At 39.5% G+C, this 16,346-nt stretch overlaps 1 protein-coding gene and 1 long non-coding RNA gene across 2 annotated transcripts in view; both read left to right on the forward strand.

Moving 5' to 3' along the window:
- The window catches only part of PRORP (protein only RNase P catalytic subunit), a 38,776-nt gene that overhangs the window by 7,455 nt on the left and 14,975 nt on the right, over window positions 1-16,346 (forward strand). The window contains 1 exon segment of the mRNA XM_010711677.4: window positions 9,010-9,117. Coding sequence (XP_010709979.2) covers window positions 9,010-9,117 — 108 coding nt within the window.
- Window positions 1,062-5,653, forward strand: LOC146544312 (uncharacterized). Its single transcript, XR_014883628.1, has 3 exons — window positions 1,062-3,114; window positions 3,818-3,993; window positions 4,490-5,653. It is a non-coding gene; the product is annotated as an uncharacterized LOC146544312 (long non-coding RNA).

Raw genomic sequence — 16,346 nt, forward strand, 5'->3', positions numbered from 1 at the left:
TTTGATATTATCTTTTAGGACTGGAGCAGAGAGAACTTTAAAAAGGGAGAGAAGAGGAAAGACTGAGTTGAAAAATGAGTGTTGAGAATCAAAGGCAGCTGGAATTTTTTAAGGCTTTTCTTGCATCTTATCTTACTGCGGAGGCTCCTGATTTATAATGGAAGCAAACAGAAGCACAGAGATTATTTTGGTAGAAAAGACTAAGCTGCTTCCTTAGTAACAAGGAATAGATCTAGATGCAAACGTATTTATCATGTATTTCTTTCTGGTTGGATAATTTACTTGAAGTTGGGTCAGATCTTCTAGGGTGGCCAACTCTTCCTTTTCCTGATTCATTTAACAAGGAACAGATTGAGATTTTGTTCAGGTCACTGTCTTTAACTGATTGTTCAGCAAAAATAGGTCGTCATGCAAAAAAAGTAACATTTCCGTCTTCCACTCCAATGTAAAAGAACCCAATGTTTTGTTGTCTGCCACAGGTATTTTTTTTTTAACAACTCCTTTATCACCTCTGTATTTGAAAATTCTCCTAATGTGATAAGATCTGTTTCTGATCTTAAATCTGTTTGAAAACTTTTTGCATGGTTAAAAGATAAGTGCTAATGATACACAGTTTCCACTGTATGTAATTTGGAGGTCTTGCTAAGCAACATACAAAGTTGCTTTGCTGAGGCAGTGATTTTTCTCAGACCTGTATCTTTCTTTCATTATCTAGAACACGTAAGAAGAAACAGGAAGAATTCACTCACGTTTTAGAATGTCATACCTTTATAAAGTGGTTTTTTTTTTTTTTCCTGCTTGTTAGATTATTATCCTGTTCGTTCAACAGATGCAGATAGGTCTATAAAATGAGAACAGTAAATTTTCACCAAAGAGTTAAACTAGTCTGACTTGGCTGAGTAGCTAAATTTTAAGGAGATTATTTTATCAGGAACTCCTTGAGTACACAGTCTGGTACTTGTTGATCATCCATTCCACTAAGAAGGTTCTTGAGAAGTGCTGGCATGGTGCAGTTTTTGAAGTGTTTTCTGCGTTTGAATATTGCTAATTTTTTTGATAGTACTTGTAAAATAAAATGTGAACACATGTTGGTTTCACGCAGTTTTCAAGATTACCCCTTTAACTTGGGCACTATCAAATGGTCTTTTACCATTTCATTGTTTGATCCATCACCAAAGCTACTTCAAAACTGAGGAGCTGCTTTCCAGCTGTGATCAAAGCCAGAGTTTTCTGATACTACAGAAGATGGCATTATAATTTATGATAATTAGGATGGCACAACAGGTTATAATAATTTCATGTTATCTATCTGATGCTTTATTTCTTAAGATTTAATTAGCTTTGTTTTAGAACAGCAACAGTTCGAGCAGATATTTTCATTATGCATTATGATCCTTTAAGTCAATGCAGTTTCTCCAGAAATGTGTAAAATATAAGAATACTTTTTCCTACAGCGTGCATCATTTCATCCCTTTTATGTTAAATTTAATTTTGTTTTGTACTCATTACTGGTTTGGCTTCTTTGCCATTCCCTATTCTAAATACCTGTAAAGCATTTTATATATATGGAAATTAGTACAGAAATTTGAAAGATTATGCTAGTTTTTTGGCATGACCCTTTGTTTTTTCTGTTCTGTATTTTTAAGATGCTATATTTAGCTCAGTGTTCTAGTAGCCTTTTATGAAGTTGTCAGGTTTCTTTTTGTTGTTTTTTTTTTTTTTTTTTTAAATCTAACTAGTGTTTTCTGTTGTGTTTTTTTTTACCTTTTGTATAGACATGTGGAAATAATTTTTTTAAATACTCCTTTGCAAAAAGGTATGCACATCTAACTCCAACAGATCGTAATATTCCAGAGGTTTTGTACTGTTTTTAATTGTCAGTTTAATCTTACTACAGTGTACAGATGCTGGGTGCATAGGTTTTATAATTCTCTGGATTGTTTCCAGAAATATAAGGGCAGAACATTTGGTGCCATTCAGCCCCTGGAGTGGCTGCTGTTTCTATTGAGATTGCAAATATTACTCAATATGTGCAGTTGGTGGCAGCGTGCTTTTCAAACTAGTGTAACTGGCCTCACCACCCTCCCAGCTGCTCACTTCTATCCCCTTCAAGTGTGCCAAGGGAGAAAAAAGGTGAGCGTGTCCCCATAGTGAGCAGGCGACATGGCTAGATTGCAAAATAAGGTTGTGTTTTGCCTTGGATGACTTTTCACCTTTTTTCAGCTAGATGAGTTGCTTGCTTAGATTCAGTGCAGACATTTGCACCAGCATAGCAGACAGCAGCACAGGGGTATATTTGGCTGTCTGATCTTCATGTGACATCTTTCCACATGGAGATTATGGACTGTCTAAATGAATGCTTGCTGGCCTCATGTACTTGTCATGCTTTTATACTGTCCCACTGTCTCTGTATAATGCCTGTTACAGTATTATTTGGCATTCAAATTCATATAAGATGACAGCATTGCAAAGCTGAGGGTATGTTTCCACTGAGAACAGCAGCACGAACTGCTTGTTCTCCTCCATGGTCAGTGTACTCGGGAAGTGCTCTGCATGGGCGCTCGTGGAGGTGAGATTGACTCACATCAGGCATCAGCAAGTCCTGCTGCTGACACAGGAGCATGAGCTGGCAACACGCAGCTCATCTCAGCCTGGCTGTCTGCCTGCCTGCTCTTTGCTGCTGATTCCTTCTTGTTTGTGATAGTGTCTCTGGAGGTTACAGCCACAGTACTTTGAACCTCTTGCATTATTTGTTAACTTTGCAAGCGTAATAATAGAGGACAAACAAATTGTATTTAATCCAGAGTACATAGTGATACCATACACATAACTGAGAAAAGCCTTCCTGCTTATAATGGTTCGAAGGGGATTTCCAAGCTTTGAAACTAGAGGGGGAAATATTTAAAGCCTTCAGGCATAACAACAGCAGACTTAAGGGTACTCCAGCAGTTGCAACACAAAGTACCTTAAAAAACTGTCTGGCTTTCAGCTTGACAGCTGGATTCTGTGTCTCACGCACTAACGCCTATTCCTGTGTTTTTCTTCTGGTACCAAGAAACGCTGCCAAAAACAAAGCAGCCTGCACCACTTTGTGTTTTATGAAACTGATAAAAAGTGAGTGTTTTCAGTTCTCTAAAAACTGTTCTCACAGTATTGAAAAATGCTCTGTTTGATGCTTAGGATAGAGTTGCATAATATTTAAGTGCAGTGTAACATTCTGTTAAATGTAATTTGCTCTTTCCTTGCACTTGCGTATATTGCCATTCAGTGTGGAGAAAGGACTGATTTTTCTTTTGTTCAAAGCTTAGAATTGCGAATGTTTCTGGAAAATGATATATCAGTAACTGTACTTCTGTTCTTATACACATCTTATAGTGTCTCCACCATTCCTTATGAGTAAGCACAGGTTTTATTGTGTAGAAGTGACAAACTCTTGTTTCTGCAGTAGCTTTGATAGCTTTTGGTGGGGTTTTCTTTTTTTTTTTTTTTTTTTTTTTTTTGTTGTTCAAATTCCATGCATTTGCATGAGCAGAAGGGCCTTTCTTGTATTAAAATTCCTCAACGGATTTGCTTGTGTATCCATATATCTCCTTTGCATGCTACATTACTTTGTTTTTAGCATTTAGATCAGCGGGCATTTTGGCTTGGTGATGAATTTGAAAGATTGATTTTTATTTTTGGTTGCCCAGATATGCCTAAATACTTTCTATTTAGACTTGAGCAAAAAAAATGATCTAACCTTCCTGTAGACTTAGACTTAAACTTTCACCAGGTGTCTCAGATAGAGAGATACTGAAAATCTCATAAAATTCTGTAGTTTCACAGTGCTGTAAGTTAGCCTGGTCAGTGCTACCTGATGATTGCAGTAGCCTTCCCTGCTCTTGGCCCTCACCCCTAATCTGTGTGCTGACTGCTGCTGTGCTGGTACAGACTGACCTGAGCAGGGGAACTGGCTCAGGCTGAAGTTTGTTCCATTGACTCAGCTCATGTCAGGTAAGTTCTTAATCTGCTCCTGTCTTCCTTGTTGCTACAGCAAACTTGTTTGCATAGCTAGAGGAGATCTTAGGAATGAATGGCTGAAGGAAGGGAAAAGGTAGAAATGCCTATTTCTGTATTAGCGTCAGCACATGCTGGTGGAAAAAAGAAAAAGATGGGGAAAGAGAGCAGGGGACATACAGATGGTGTGGAGTACCTAAAAGTTTGAAGTTGCTTCGTGCTGTTGCTGAAGTATGAATGGATTTCAACCACCCACATGCTAGTGGATAATCAAACAAATATTTAAAATGCCTTCTTTGTGTAAGGATAAATTCCACGGTGGATTTTTATGGCTGACTTAGTAAAGAACTGATGTAGTCAGTGCCATATCCATTTGCAAACATGAGTTCTCTTAATAGAAATGGTTGTGAATCACTTCTACCGACTGTGTAGTTAGCATTTCCCTGTTTTCCCAGCCAGGCAGTGAATGAAATTGAGTGTTTTCTTTTTCCAGTTCCCTTTTCTTTTGAACATAGTATCTAAGAGGCTATGACTGGAACCTTCCTTCTGCAGGCTCCCCTCAGTCCTGCTGCAGTGAGGCATGCTCACCAGGTACACAGACTGCTGCAAAACATCTGGCAGCAAGTATGATGGAATTGCTGTACAGCTTATTGTGGTACTTTTCTGTAGCTCCCTTGCATTAAGATAAACTCTTCCTCAGCAGCTTCTTGAGATGAAACCAAGTTAGAAATTGGTGTAGTGTCTACTGCGTTTGTTTGAGTGTCCTTGTATGTGAAGAGAGATATTCTGCTACTTATTGGTGTCTTGTAGGGTTTTGCAGGAGTGTACCCTGTTGTTTTCAGCAGGACATCTTCATCTAAATGTTCCTTTTGGTCTTCCTGTGTTTATTACCTCCCTGTCTGGCAAACACTGCTGCACGCAGATCAGGTTCTCAGTGTGGAAGGGGAAGCTTGTTTGAGTAGCACAATTCCTTTTGTCTAAATTGGCTCTCATGTCATTATTGTACTGCATTGGTGAATTTTGTGTCTGGTTTCTCTTGATAGGTTGTAGCTTAGCTGCAGCTGTGCTCTGCTTAATTATATTTCATAAGGAAGATCTTCAATTTCTTTTTCCAGATGGTTAGTGAGAGGAATGTCTTGAGAGAATTATGGGCGAATCATCTCTTGATTACTGTAGCTGTAAGTAACAGCTGGATAAAGCCCAGACAATTCTTGATCTTTGGAAGATCAGAATCTTTCAATTTTTATGCTTTATCTCTTCTAATGTAGGTCAGTGCTTGTGTACTTGAGTAACCTTTGTACTGCGTCCGGATGGTATAGCCTGCTGCTAATTACCAGGGTTTGCCCTCTTCCCTTCCCTAAGCCTGAAGAGGATGTGAAAGCTAACAACTTGAACTCTCTTTCATAGAGTCATATTGGTCATGTGGCTTAGGTTGGAGGGAACCATAAAAGATCATGGTTCTAACCCCTGCCATGGGCAGGGTTGCCTACCACTAGATCAGGCTGCCTAGTGTCCCATCCAACCTGGACTTGAATGCCTCCAGAAATGGGCCATCCACAACCTCTCTGGACAGCCTGTTCCAGTGCTTACCACCCACTAAGTAAAAATCTTCTTTCTAGTATCTAGCTTAAATCTCCCCTTTTTCAGTTTAAATCCATTCCCCCTTGTCCTGTTGCTATCAGACTCTGTAAAAAATCAGTTCTCCTCTTGCTTGTAAGCTTCCTTCAAGTACTGGAAGGCTACAATGAGATCTCCCCATAGTCTTCTCCAAGCTAAATAAGCTCATCTCCCTCAGCCTTTCTTTGTAGGAGAGGCACTCCAGCCCTCTGATCATCTTTGTGGCCCTCCTCTGGACCCACTCTAACAGTTCCGCATCCTTCCTCTATGCGGGGGCCCCAAGCCTGAGTGCAGTACTGCAGGAGTAAAGGGGCAATCACCTCCTTCATCCTGCTGACCACCCATCTTTAGATGCACTGCAGAATACTGTTGGCCTTCTGGGCTACAAGTGCACACTGCTGGCTTGTGTCCAGCTTTTTGTCCACCAGGACCCCTGAGCCCTTCTCAAAAGGGCTGCCCTCAATGACTTCTCCCAGTCTCTAGTGGTATCTGGGATTGCCTCAAACTAAGTGCAACACCTTGCACTTGGCCTTGTTGAACCCCATTAGATTCTCACGTGCCCACTTTTTGAGCATGTCCATGTCTCCCTGGATGGCATCCCTCTGTTTTGTTCAGGAAAGGAGATCTGGGTTATCTTCTATGTGGTTCTTTTAGGTAATTGGTTTTTTTTTGTTTGTTTTCCTGAAAGAAGCAATCTTCTGTGTTGCTGGGGAAACATAGATGGAATGGAGAAAATGAACAGGTTCTTGGGGTTTTTCTAGTCTCTGTGAGGCTTGTCACTGTAGTCTTCTGAATTTGGGGATGTCAGTTTGGCCTTTTGTCTTCTACACTTATTCTGCTGTTAACTCCTCACCTCCACTTGTGTGACTAAATCTCCTGTAGCAGCAAGCCTTCTCTTCTGACTGTATTACATTGTCTCCTGGTATTGGGAGTGTTTTCTCATATGCTCTCGTGTGCTGTATTGCATAGATTACTGGTAATGAGGCAGAAGAATAGTGCAGATCTGGAGGCTGGTAGCAACACAAGGAAACAGGCCTTTGAGGTTGGAGAGGGAGATGGTGGGGTGGGGTGGTTGAGACAGTGACTTTAAAGGATGCAGCTTCTTTCCTGCTCTGAAAGTGAACCACAGAGAGCCAAAGTTGGCTTCTGAAAGGCGCTGAGCCTGCCCTAGCAACTCCTGCTCCATCTACCCCTCTGGGAGAGGAGGAAGAGCAAAGCACAAGGTGCAGAGAGAGCATCCAGCCCCTCTGTGGCTCTTCCAGTGCTTGTGCTGCAGTGCTTCCTTGACAAAACTCTCTGCCATTGGGGTGACCCACCTGCTTAAGGAACTGCTCTGTAGCTATTGTCACTTGAAATAAAATACCCCTGTGAAAAGTCTTCACTAAGTGTTTGTTTTGTAAGGAATGGAGCCCGGAGCCCTTAAAGACAAGATTACATGTACACCATGTTTTCTGAAAACATCTACTTGACTGTTAGTATTGTTTCCAGTAACACTGCCATTTGTTGGCACTGGAAAAATAATGCCCTGTTGGAGTATTTCCCATGTATTTTCATTTGCTTCCTCTTTGTCTTTTCTTATATTTGTCCCTAGGCTTTCCTATTTTGCCTTTGTTTTCTCTGTTTCCTTCTTTTTCCTCTTCTCTTCATCTCAGACAGCTGTCCAGTGTTGCAGCAATGACTTGCCTGATTTTGAACCATGATGAGTTCTGATGAATACCATGAGCCTGGAAGCCAGGAATCTTTTTTTTTTTTTTTTTTTTTTTTTTTTTTTTACCTCAATTGTCTCTCTTCTTGTTCCCCACCCCACCTCCAGTGCCATTGCTAGTGATGTCCTATCTGAGTCTTGATGTCCCTGTCCTTCAGATGGCAGTGGGAATATTTATTCATCTGTATAGAATGCCTGGAGATTGGGAGGGGAGAAACACTTTACAGGTGTCAACAGTTTGTTTGCGGTTACAGCTTTCTTGCCTTATTTCTTATTCTTTCTAAGTGATATTTATTTAAGCTGTGGAAAAGTAAAAAGATCCCCTGAAAGGCAGTTGATTTTGGTGGTACCAGGCTGAGTAGCGTTGTCTGTGTTTTTACCGGTGTGCTTTTGACTGGTACAGGTCTGTTCACTTAGAATTTATACCTGAAATTTTAATGTCTGAACGAGGCATTCTTATCTCACGTGGTCTGTTTGTGCTCTTAATACAATCCTTTTTGTATTATAATTTGTCATAAACATTCCAACTAAATTTGAAGTTGGTGATCATACGTTGCTGCCTGACAGCAGTATGCTTTTTGAATAAATACATTCTTTATTTTGCTTCTTTCCTGGAGAGGAATTGTATGTGCTACGCGTGTTTTTGTTTTGGTGTGGTGGACACAGGGCTTATAGTTCTTTAGATTTGTATATGGATGGCTATGTGGTTACACAGGAGAAGGGAAAGTTGGAGGAGTGGTTTTTGAATTCCTAGCAGCAGAGATGAGATTTGTGATTGTTGTGAGTTCCTGTAAGATTATTTGTAGCTTTAGACTGAAACCTCTATTACCCAGTAAATAGGCTTTATCTGTTAACAGAAGAGTCTGTTATGAACTGCTCACCTAGATGGATTATGGTTGACAATCCTATTAAAATCAGTCAGAAGCATGAGATAGAAATGTAATGCAGGTGTCTGCTAAAAACACTAAATTTTAAAAATAAAATAATAGATTCATGAAGGCTTTATTAAAACTTTCTACTCTCTTCCTTTGGGATCTCAGGCATAAAGCAATTGTGATTTTCCTTCTGTTGGAAGAAAAAAATAACAACAAACTAATACCAACCAGGATGGTTGCTGTTTGTTTGCTTAATCACTGTGTTACGTTTCTGATATAATAAGGAATTCATTGGTTTGCTAGACTTAAAACTATCTTTCAGAAATGCAGGCCTGTGCTTGTAAATGAATGTTTATGTAAATATAAATCTGTTATCCAAAGACTAGCATTTGGAGATTTCAAGATTCTTACAGAGAAATTAAGGATGATGCTTATTTTAGTTTGGAAATGTTAGTGATAGTGTCTCAGTCTCCTGGGGTGTAAAATTGCTTTATTTTGAAGCTGTTCTGTAAAAATGACTTTAACATGCATCCTTATAAAAATATGCAATGCAGATTATAATTGTTAAAATCTGGATGACTGCAAAGTTGTGATTTTCAGTAGTAATGTTATATCAGATAGTTTTGACATACTTTTAAATTACATTTATGTCTTCTGAAAGTTTTTCTGCCTGTGTTGTTATTTTTGCAAATATGCAAGTAAGAAAACAGTGGAAGCTTCTTTGATTGTTTCTTTTTTATAATAAAAATTGAATGAAAACTATCTCTATTAAATGAAACCTATTATTTCCCATATCCTTTTGTTGATTTATTTCAGGAATTTGAAGCCTTTCAAACATTTGTGGAAAATCGACTTCCGTTTGATATCGTCATTGATGGACTCAATATTTCCCATATAATGCCCAGAAAGGTGCAGTGTGAAAATGTAAGTGCTGGTTAAATATTAATTAAGGATTATGTGTATGCTTAGGCTGATGGCAGAACAATTAGTGCCTCATTATTACTTACCCTCTTGAGAAATTGAGCAAACATTTTTGTAGCACATATTACAGTGAAATTCAAAGACTATCTAGACTTTGCAGATTAAAACAATCAGATGAAAGATGGTGGTTCTTACATATTTGACTGTATTAGTCGAAATCATACCTAAATTTCCCCTAGTGTGTCATGCTCAGAGATAGGTCCAACTTTATTAGGACATACATGGTATCTGTTTTCATAATAGGGAACAGCATAAATGTACTATATAGAAGACTTAGTCTAACACAGTTATGCTCATATATTGAAATAACTCTTATTTCAAACTGTATCCTGTACAAGTTTCAATTTCATTTTGGTTTCTGTTGTCTTAAGCATTTGAGTCCTGTACTAGCAAGGGGCAAACAAGCTTCATTTCTTTCCACTTTGGTGATTTTTAGGATAATCCTGTCTCTTTACCAGTGCCCATTTTTGAGAATTCTTGATACTCCTTTTTTAGTATTTCACTAAGAAATGGCTTCATGTTTTTTATTGTTGTTGCTTTTGTCCCGTTTAAGATCTATTTTAAATTAGTAATTATGGGAAATAAAACTATTAGAGACCATCCAAAAGGGGGCTGTGAAGATGGTGAAGGTTCTAGAGGGGATGACGTATGAGGAGCAGCTGAGGTCTCATGGTTTGTTCAGCCCAGAGCTGAGGGGAAGCTTCATGGCTTCAGCTCCTCACAGGGAGTGGAGGGCAGCACTGAGCTTTGCTACAGCAGTCTGCTACAGTACCCAAGGGACAGCTACAGCTACAGTACCCAAGGGAATGGCATGGAGCTTTGTCGGCAGAGGGTCAGATTGGGGGCTAGGGAAAAAGATCCTTTACCAGAGGGTGGTGGGTATAGAACGGACTGCCCAGGACAATGATCTTGGCACTGAACTGTCAGAGTTGAAGAAGGACAACGCTGTCAGATGTATGTTCTGATTTTTGGGAGCCAGAAGTTGGACTCAGTGTTCCTTATGGTTTCCTTCCAACTTGGGGTATGTCTTCCAAAGCCAAACTTTACTTCCTTTTTAAATTTAAAGAGTTTGAAAGCTTAATTTACTTCTAGTAATTACAAGAAAAGCAGTTTAGTTCTTAGAACTACTTTAAAACTATTCAGAAGAGGCAGGATATCCTTTCATATATAGAGATAAAAGCAGCTGAGCTAGGAGCTAGATAAACCTGCTGAAAGATGTCGGAGAGCTGTGGTGAAGTTTCATGAGATTCTGGCTCATGAAAAGGGTACTTTCCTTAGTGTGAAAATAGAAAAGGAAGCTTACAAGTTTGTATGGGATCATGGAGAAGAGTTGATTATCTGAGAAGATTCCCAGGCAGTGTGCAGTAGCACAGTATGTTTAGACCTATAAAGACAATTTATTCTGTCAAGGGGGGCAGGAGAAATGAACTGTTGGCTTGTTGGTGTCCAACATTGGTTCATGCCTGTACCAGTGTGGGAGCTCTGAATGAAGTCCTGAGTATTCAGTAAACTCTCTGAAGATATTCAGGACTCATCTGGACTCCTTCCTGTGTGATCTATTGTGATTTCGCAGTGGTGTTTGGACTTGATGATCTCTACAGAGTTCCCTTCCAACCCAGTTCCCTTCCAACCCCTCCAGTCTGTATGATTGGAGGCAATGGGGTGAAGAGTCAAATTGGTTACTGCTGATTTCTGGTCAGAAGTCTTTCTAGGAGATATTGGCATGTTGAGCAGCATAAGCTACTTTTTCCTTCCTGGCTTCTGCTGTGTTTGTTGGAAGGACCTTAGGATCTGCCATGCCAGGCAGCTCCAGGAGGGCAATATGGAGACATCAGCTTTCCATTTAGATGATTATGTTTTCGTACAGGTTAAATTCCTTGTGAGTCCTAGGTACTTACAAATTAGGAGAGTATGTATGCTTTCTGTCTTGCATAACAGGACAGCAACTGCTAAAGAAAAGAAAAGGAGGAAAAGAATGAGCAATGCAGAACAGTGCAACCCTTTCTTCTGCCCCCAAGCTTTGCCTCTGGATAAGGCCAACTTTGCAGGAATAGTTCCTTGTGTGTTGATGTTGACCTGGCTGCAGGCAGCCCTTTGAGGGCTCGTGATGCCACTACCATGTCCTTGCTGGAGGCTGCCATCGTCTCAGCAGAAACAGCTGACTAGGAAGTGCAGAGTAGCAGGTCTGGGGCTCAAAGGGCAGAACTGAGAGGATGAAATGAAGAAATACATGCAAGAAAGGTTGGAGGAAGTGTGAAGGATAAAGTTAACAGCGAAGGCTGCTGAGGTCAAACTGGATGTCCAGCACGGCAAGAATGGCCAATTTAGAAGAGGAGCATGTTGTGACTCTTTAGTGACCTTCTCTGCTTGTCCTGAGAAATGATAATACAGGAGCATATTTCCAAGAACTTGTGTTAAAAGCTGGACAACACAACGTTTTTTATTTAGAAAAAGTTAAATTATTTTACATCTTCAGGTGGGAATCATCTGTGCTCTTCTCAAGGGTTTATTACAGCATCTGTCAAAGTTAGTCAGGATACTGCATGGTGAATCTGTTCCCAGCCTACCAGGAGTATGCTATGATGGCTGAAAGAGCAAATGAGATTATTGTTCTCTGTAAATGTATGTGTAAATTGTTGACTTTTTGTACCACTTGTAGCAGAATTTAGAGAGAATACCAGAATATAAGTCACTGTCAAATGTGGAAAGTGATGTAAGATCTATGTGGCAATTTTGACGCATTCTTGTCTTTATTTAAATTTAACAAAAAATATTGTCCCATTTTTAGATTTAGTTGTAGGAAATGTGAATATGGTGCTAAAGAACAACTGGCTAACTCTTAGTGAGATTATTGAAATTAGAAAACATTGGTAAAAATACTACTTTGTTTTTCAAACAGCTTAATATTTGTAATTCCACTTATGCATTCTGTAAGCATCCTGGAAGGTGGCTGGGTATGTGGAGAAGACAGAAGTACCTTGTTTGTGGGGTGAGAAGAAAAGGAAAAACAGCGGAACTTGAAGGAATGATTTTTACTCATTTAATCCCAAAAGTATTCTGACGTTCTATAGAATGAGATGTGACTTCCAGTAGCCGTAGGGACCTTCAGTTTTCACAACTAGCACTTACTTAACAGAGCATGATGAATCTTATTGAGTTGGCAGATTTACAGGAATATTCTGTGGTAATTTCTCTATTACATATTATGGTCACTTTGTAATTATAAGCCTTTTTTTTTTTTTTTTGCCAGGTTGATTTTTAAACTAGAGCTGTTTTTCCTGATGCACATCACTATGCAGTTGCATCAATTACTGACAAAAGAGGAGGGAGCATGAGGGTGGGGTCAGACAATTTGTGGAGGAATAGAATGTTGAGAAGATGTCTTTTGAAGGCAGTCACTGTAAAACTGCCACACTAGGTATTAGCAGTACCTCTTTTCAACCCTTTGCAACTTAGCTTATCATTTTAAATTAGACATTAAAATTGATTTCTAATTAAAAGGTATGGTAGAATGGAAATTATTCTTGCTATGTAATCCAAGCAGCAGAAACAGAATCCCATAAAGTGAGAAATAGTTGAGTCATGTATTTCTTGCAGTCTTCCCTTTATATTTTCCTCCTGTTTAAGACTGCTCCTGATGTCTTTGCCTTGATGAGTCAGTCACCGTTTATAAATTTTTGCAATAGAAACTGAGAAAGCCTTGCTGTTTGACTAAGCAAAGGTCACTGGGGCTGTGTTGTGACTTTGAGTTAATCCAGATGTGTCTAATGACATAAATCCTCAGCTAGCACAATATCAGTTGGAATTCCCTGTCCCTTGCTGCCTTGACTCCCTACAGTGCTTCTGCCTTTCACCTTGTAAAGGTCAAGAGAGGGAATTTCCACGCATTAGCTGCGTGGTTCTTTTGTTAAACAAAAATGTTGCATAATTTTAAATGCACTTTTTCTGGTTTATCAGTTTTCTGTAGTATTCCTTAGAAGCAAGGGGAATCTAACTGCATGCAGGGATACCAAGGCTCTGAAGCATCCCACTTCCCTTGTGGCAGAGGAGCGTGGAAGCTCTGCTGAGCTCTTGCAGACTATCTCTGGATTGTAGGGGCCAGAGCAGGAGATAAGAGGTAGGAAGCAAGCATGATGTGGAAAGGGCTTTACAATGAAATTAGTCTGTTGTAAATGAGGTATGCAGCCAGCTCCCCTCATAGCTGTACCCAGCTGGTCTTAGACATAACTGAATATATATGAAAAAAAATATATACATATATATACATGTTTCAAATGTGTGCTGAAATAGATCAAAGCAAACTCACATTTCTGTTCTTCAAGCAGTTCAGCCACTGAGGCCTGATCAACCCTAGCTTTTTACTCTGATCTCTGTATTGAACTCAGGCATCTAAAAGATTGGTAAAATACTTCCAGATGAGTTCCTTAAGCACTAAGGAATAGTTCTCGCCCTTAGCGTGGAGTTCAAAGTGGTTGCTTCCAAACTTAATCAGCATTTCTGTAAATGGACTACACCAGTTCATAAAATTCCCATGCAAACTACAGTAGGCTTGTACAACAACTGACAAAGCCAGGCCCTTTCATCCCAGCCTGGTGGCAGCAGTTGGCAGCCAGTCCTACCACACCTCCTCTCCACAGCAGCAGTCAGCCCCTGCGGGAAGAGCCACCAAAACTTTGCTCCTGCATCTCTCACAGCCTTCCACAGGAAAAAAAAGCCGTGACTGCTCTTGTTGGGGGCAGCTCTAGGACAGGCAGAGGGTTGAGATTTACCTGGTAGATACTTCCTCTCTCTGCCGGGGGGAAATAGCAAACTTTTTGAATGGAGGTTTAACAGTAGGAGAAAGGCTGTATGACTAGATGAACTGTGTGGTCACAAGTAGCATAACAATCATTGGTTACTGCATTTGTTTGTTTTTCACGTTAATTAGTTTTCAAATTTGTCAAAGTTTAAATGTAGTATTATAGTTTTAGTTGTTCTAGTGGTTTTGTGTTAGTTATACCCGTGCTCTTCAACCTTGGCAGTATGGAAAAGAAAGGGAAGAAAGAGGTTGCAGCCTTGAAAGGAAAGCTGACAGTGGGAAGATTTCCACTGGAATAGAGAAGTAAAACAGGATGAAGGATGCTAGCCTACAGGAAAATAGTGAATGGTCTTATTAAATTTCTGGGGGGAAAAAAAGACTATGGAGTTGAAAAACTTTGAAGAATTATTCTTTGTGAATTCAGCTCAGAACTATTGTTTTGATATGAACCTTATTCACAATGTTTAGGCTCTTTCTCCATGTATGAAGATTAAAAATAGAGCTCTTAAAGTGGAAAAAAAGAGGAGTAAAAGTGCAGGGATGCAGTAGCCCATCATTATTACATTATTAACTCCAATCAGTTTTGGAGTATAACTTAGTTTCTTTGAAGTCTTTTGCACCATGATGTAAGGGGAAAAAAAAAAAAAAGTTATTGGAACTTACAGTATTTGAATTAAACTACAAGCAAAACTTTCTCTCGTGTGTCTGATGTACTGAATGTATTTGGAGGTCAAAGAACGAAAGAAGTAATACCTGTGCTTACACATAGTAGACAAATTCAGGTACTAATATACCCAGATTTTCATTTAGTAATTTTTCCCCATCATTAAGTCTGTTTCTAGTGTACTACATGTGTATGAGATCTAGTGTGACAGTGGTACTTGGTACGAAACATATGCACTTCTGTATGAGCTGTCCTGCAAAACAAGCATTTATTAATGAATTTGCCCCAGATCAAGTCATGCATGGAAAACAATTTTTTTTCGTTGACTTGTTTGGCAGCATCTGTGATCTGTTCAAGTACGTTAGTGTCTTTAGATGAAGTGAAAATTGAGTGGATCCATGAGTCATTCTCTGTTCAGAATCAATACATCCAACAGAGGTCTTATTTGTCATACTGTGACAGTTCATCAATTCTTCCTCCCACCATCGCTTGTCCTACCACTCAGAGAAGTTGTCAGACATGTTTGTCCATTTGCTCTCAGCCTTTTCCATCCCTCTCTTTTCTGTCTTTATAATGATAGTCCAACTTTACGTTTCCATGATGACTGAAAGTTTGCCTGTTAGTTATAACAGTAGGAATTTGTCTTTGCAAAATCTCTGTCAGTCTTTGGAACTGTGCTTTCAGTTCCTTTGAGTATTGGTCAAATGATGAAGTTGTTCGATGGATTCACTGAAAATCACCTTCAGCATCTATGTAACATGATAGGATCCTCAGTTGATTTAGTCACAGCATACCTCTACTGATATTCAAGTTTTCCCTTAGGAAAGGAATTCAAATACTAGGAGGTACTCTTGCAACTTCACTTATTTTTAGTGTTAGAGGTGTGTGACTAGTGCTCTCAGCATTGTATTTTATCTCTTCTCAGTTAATTTCTGAGAGTCCTTGAGTGTGTCAGCAGGTGTACTGGGTCAATTTCTTCTCCTAAGTCACATGTAAGAGACTGATACGCTAAAATCTTCCTTCCCCTCCACACTGGGGCCATGTAAAATAAGGTAGATCAAGTTCATACGTTTTTGGTCACCAGATCCCAAAGAAGAGCATAGCTGTTAAGCTTCTAAGGAGAGGTGGAGGAAACTAGGCTTGTTTGCCTCAGACCTAGAGCGAAGACTGTCTTCTCACAGTTCTTTGGAAAGGTCTGATTTATAGCTAAAAAAGAAATGAAAGGACACTTAATATACAGCTTCCCATACATAATAATTGAAAGCATACTTGTCACGAGTGTCACAGATTCTAGAAATACTCCTCCAAGTCGTAAGGATATATCCTTTCACTTTCCTTTCAGAGGTAGCCAGTCTGCTTTTGCATTCCTTGTTGGAGAGAATGAAGCAGCAGAAACTGAACAGGTTAAGTCATTTGACCATCAGGGGACCTCTCCCTGTTGCTGCCTGCCCAATTTTGATAGTTTGTGGTGGTGCCTCGCCTTACTATTTGCAACCTTTGCAGCTGGTTATAAGGCTGAATAAAGGTGATTAAATGAAGGATCTGTGTTGATTCTGCTCTGGTATTTATTAATTTCTGCCTTTGTATTTGGCAGTAGCAGCAAATCAAATGTTAAGATGAGTGGAGGAGCATGCAGGTACTCTTTTTCATGAGAGGAATTGCATTACAGTTTTTGTAACAAAAACTCTTGTACATCACCAGATACACGAG

Source organism: Meleagris gallopavo, chromosome 5, assembly GCF_905368555.1.
Source record: "Meleagris gallopavo chromosome 5, MGAL_WU_HG_1.1, whole genome shotgun sequence".
Lineage (NCBI taxonomy): Eukaryota > Metazoa > Chordata > Aves > Galliformes > Phasianidae > Meleagris > Meleagris gallopavo.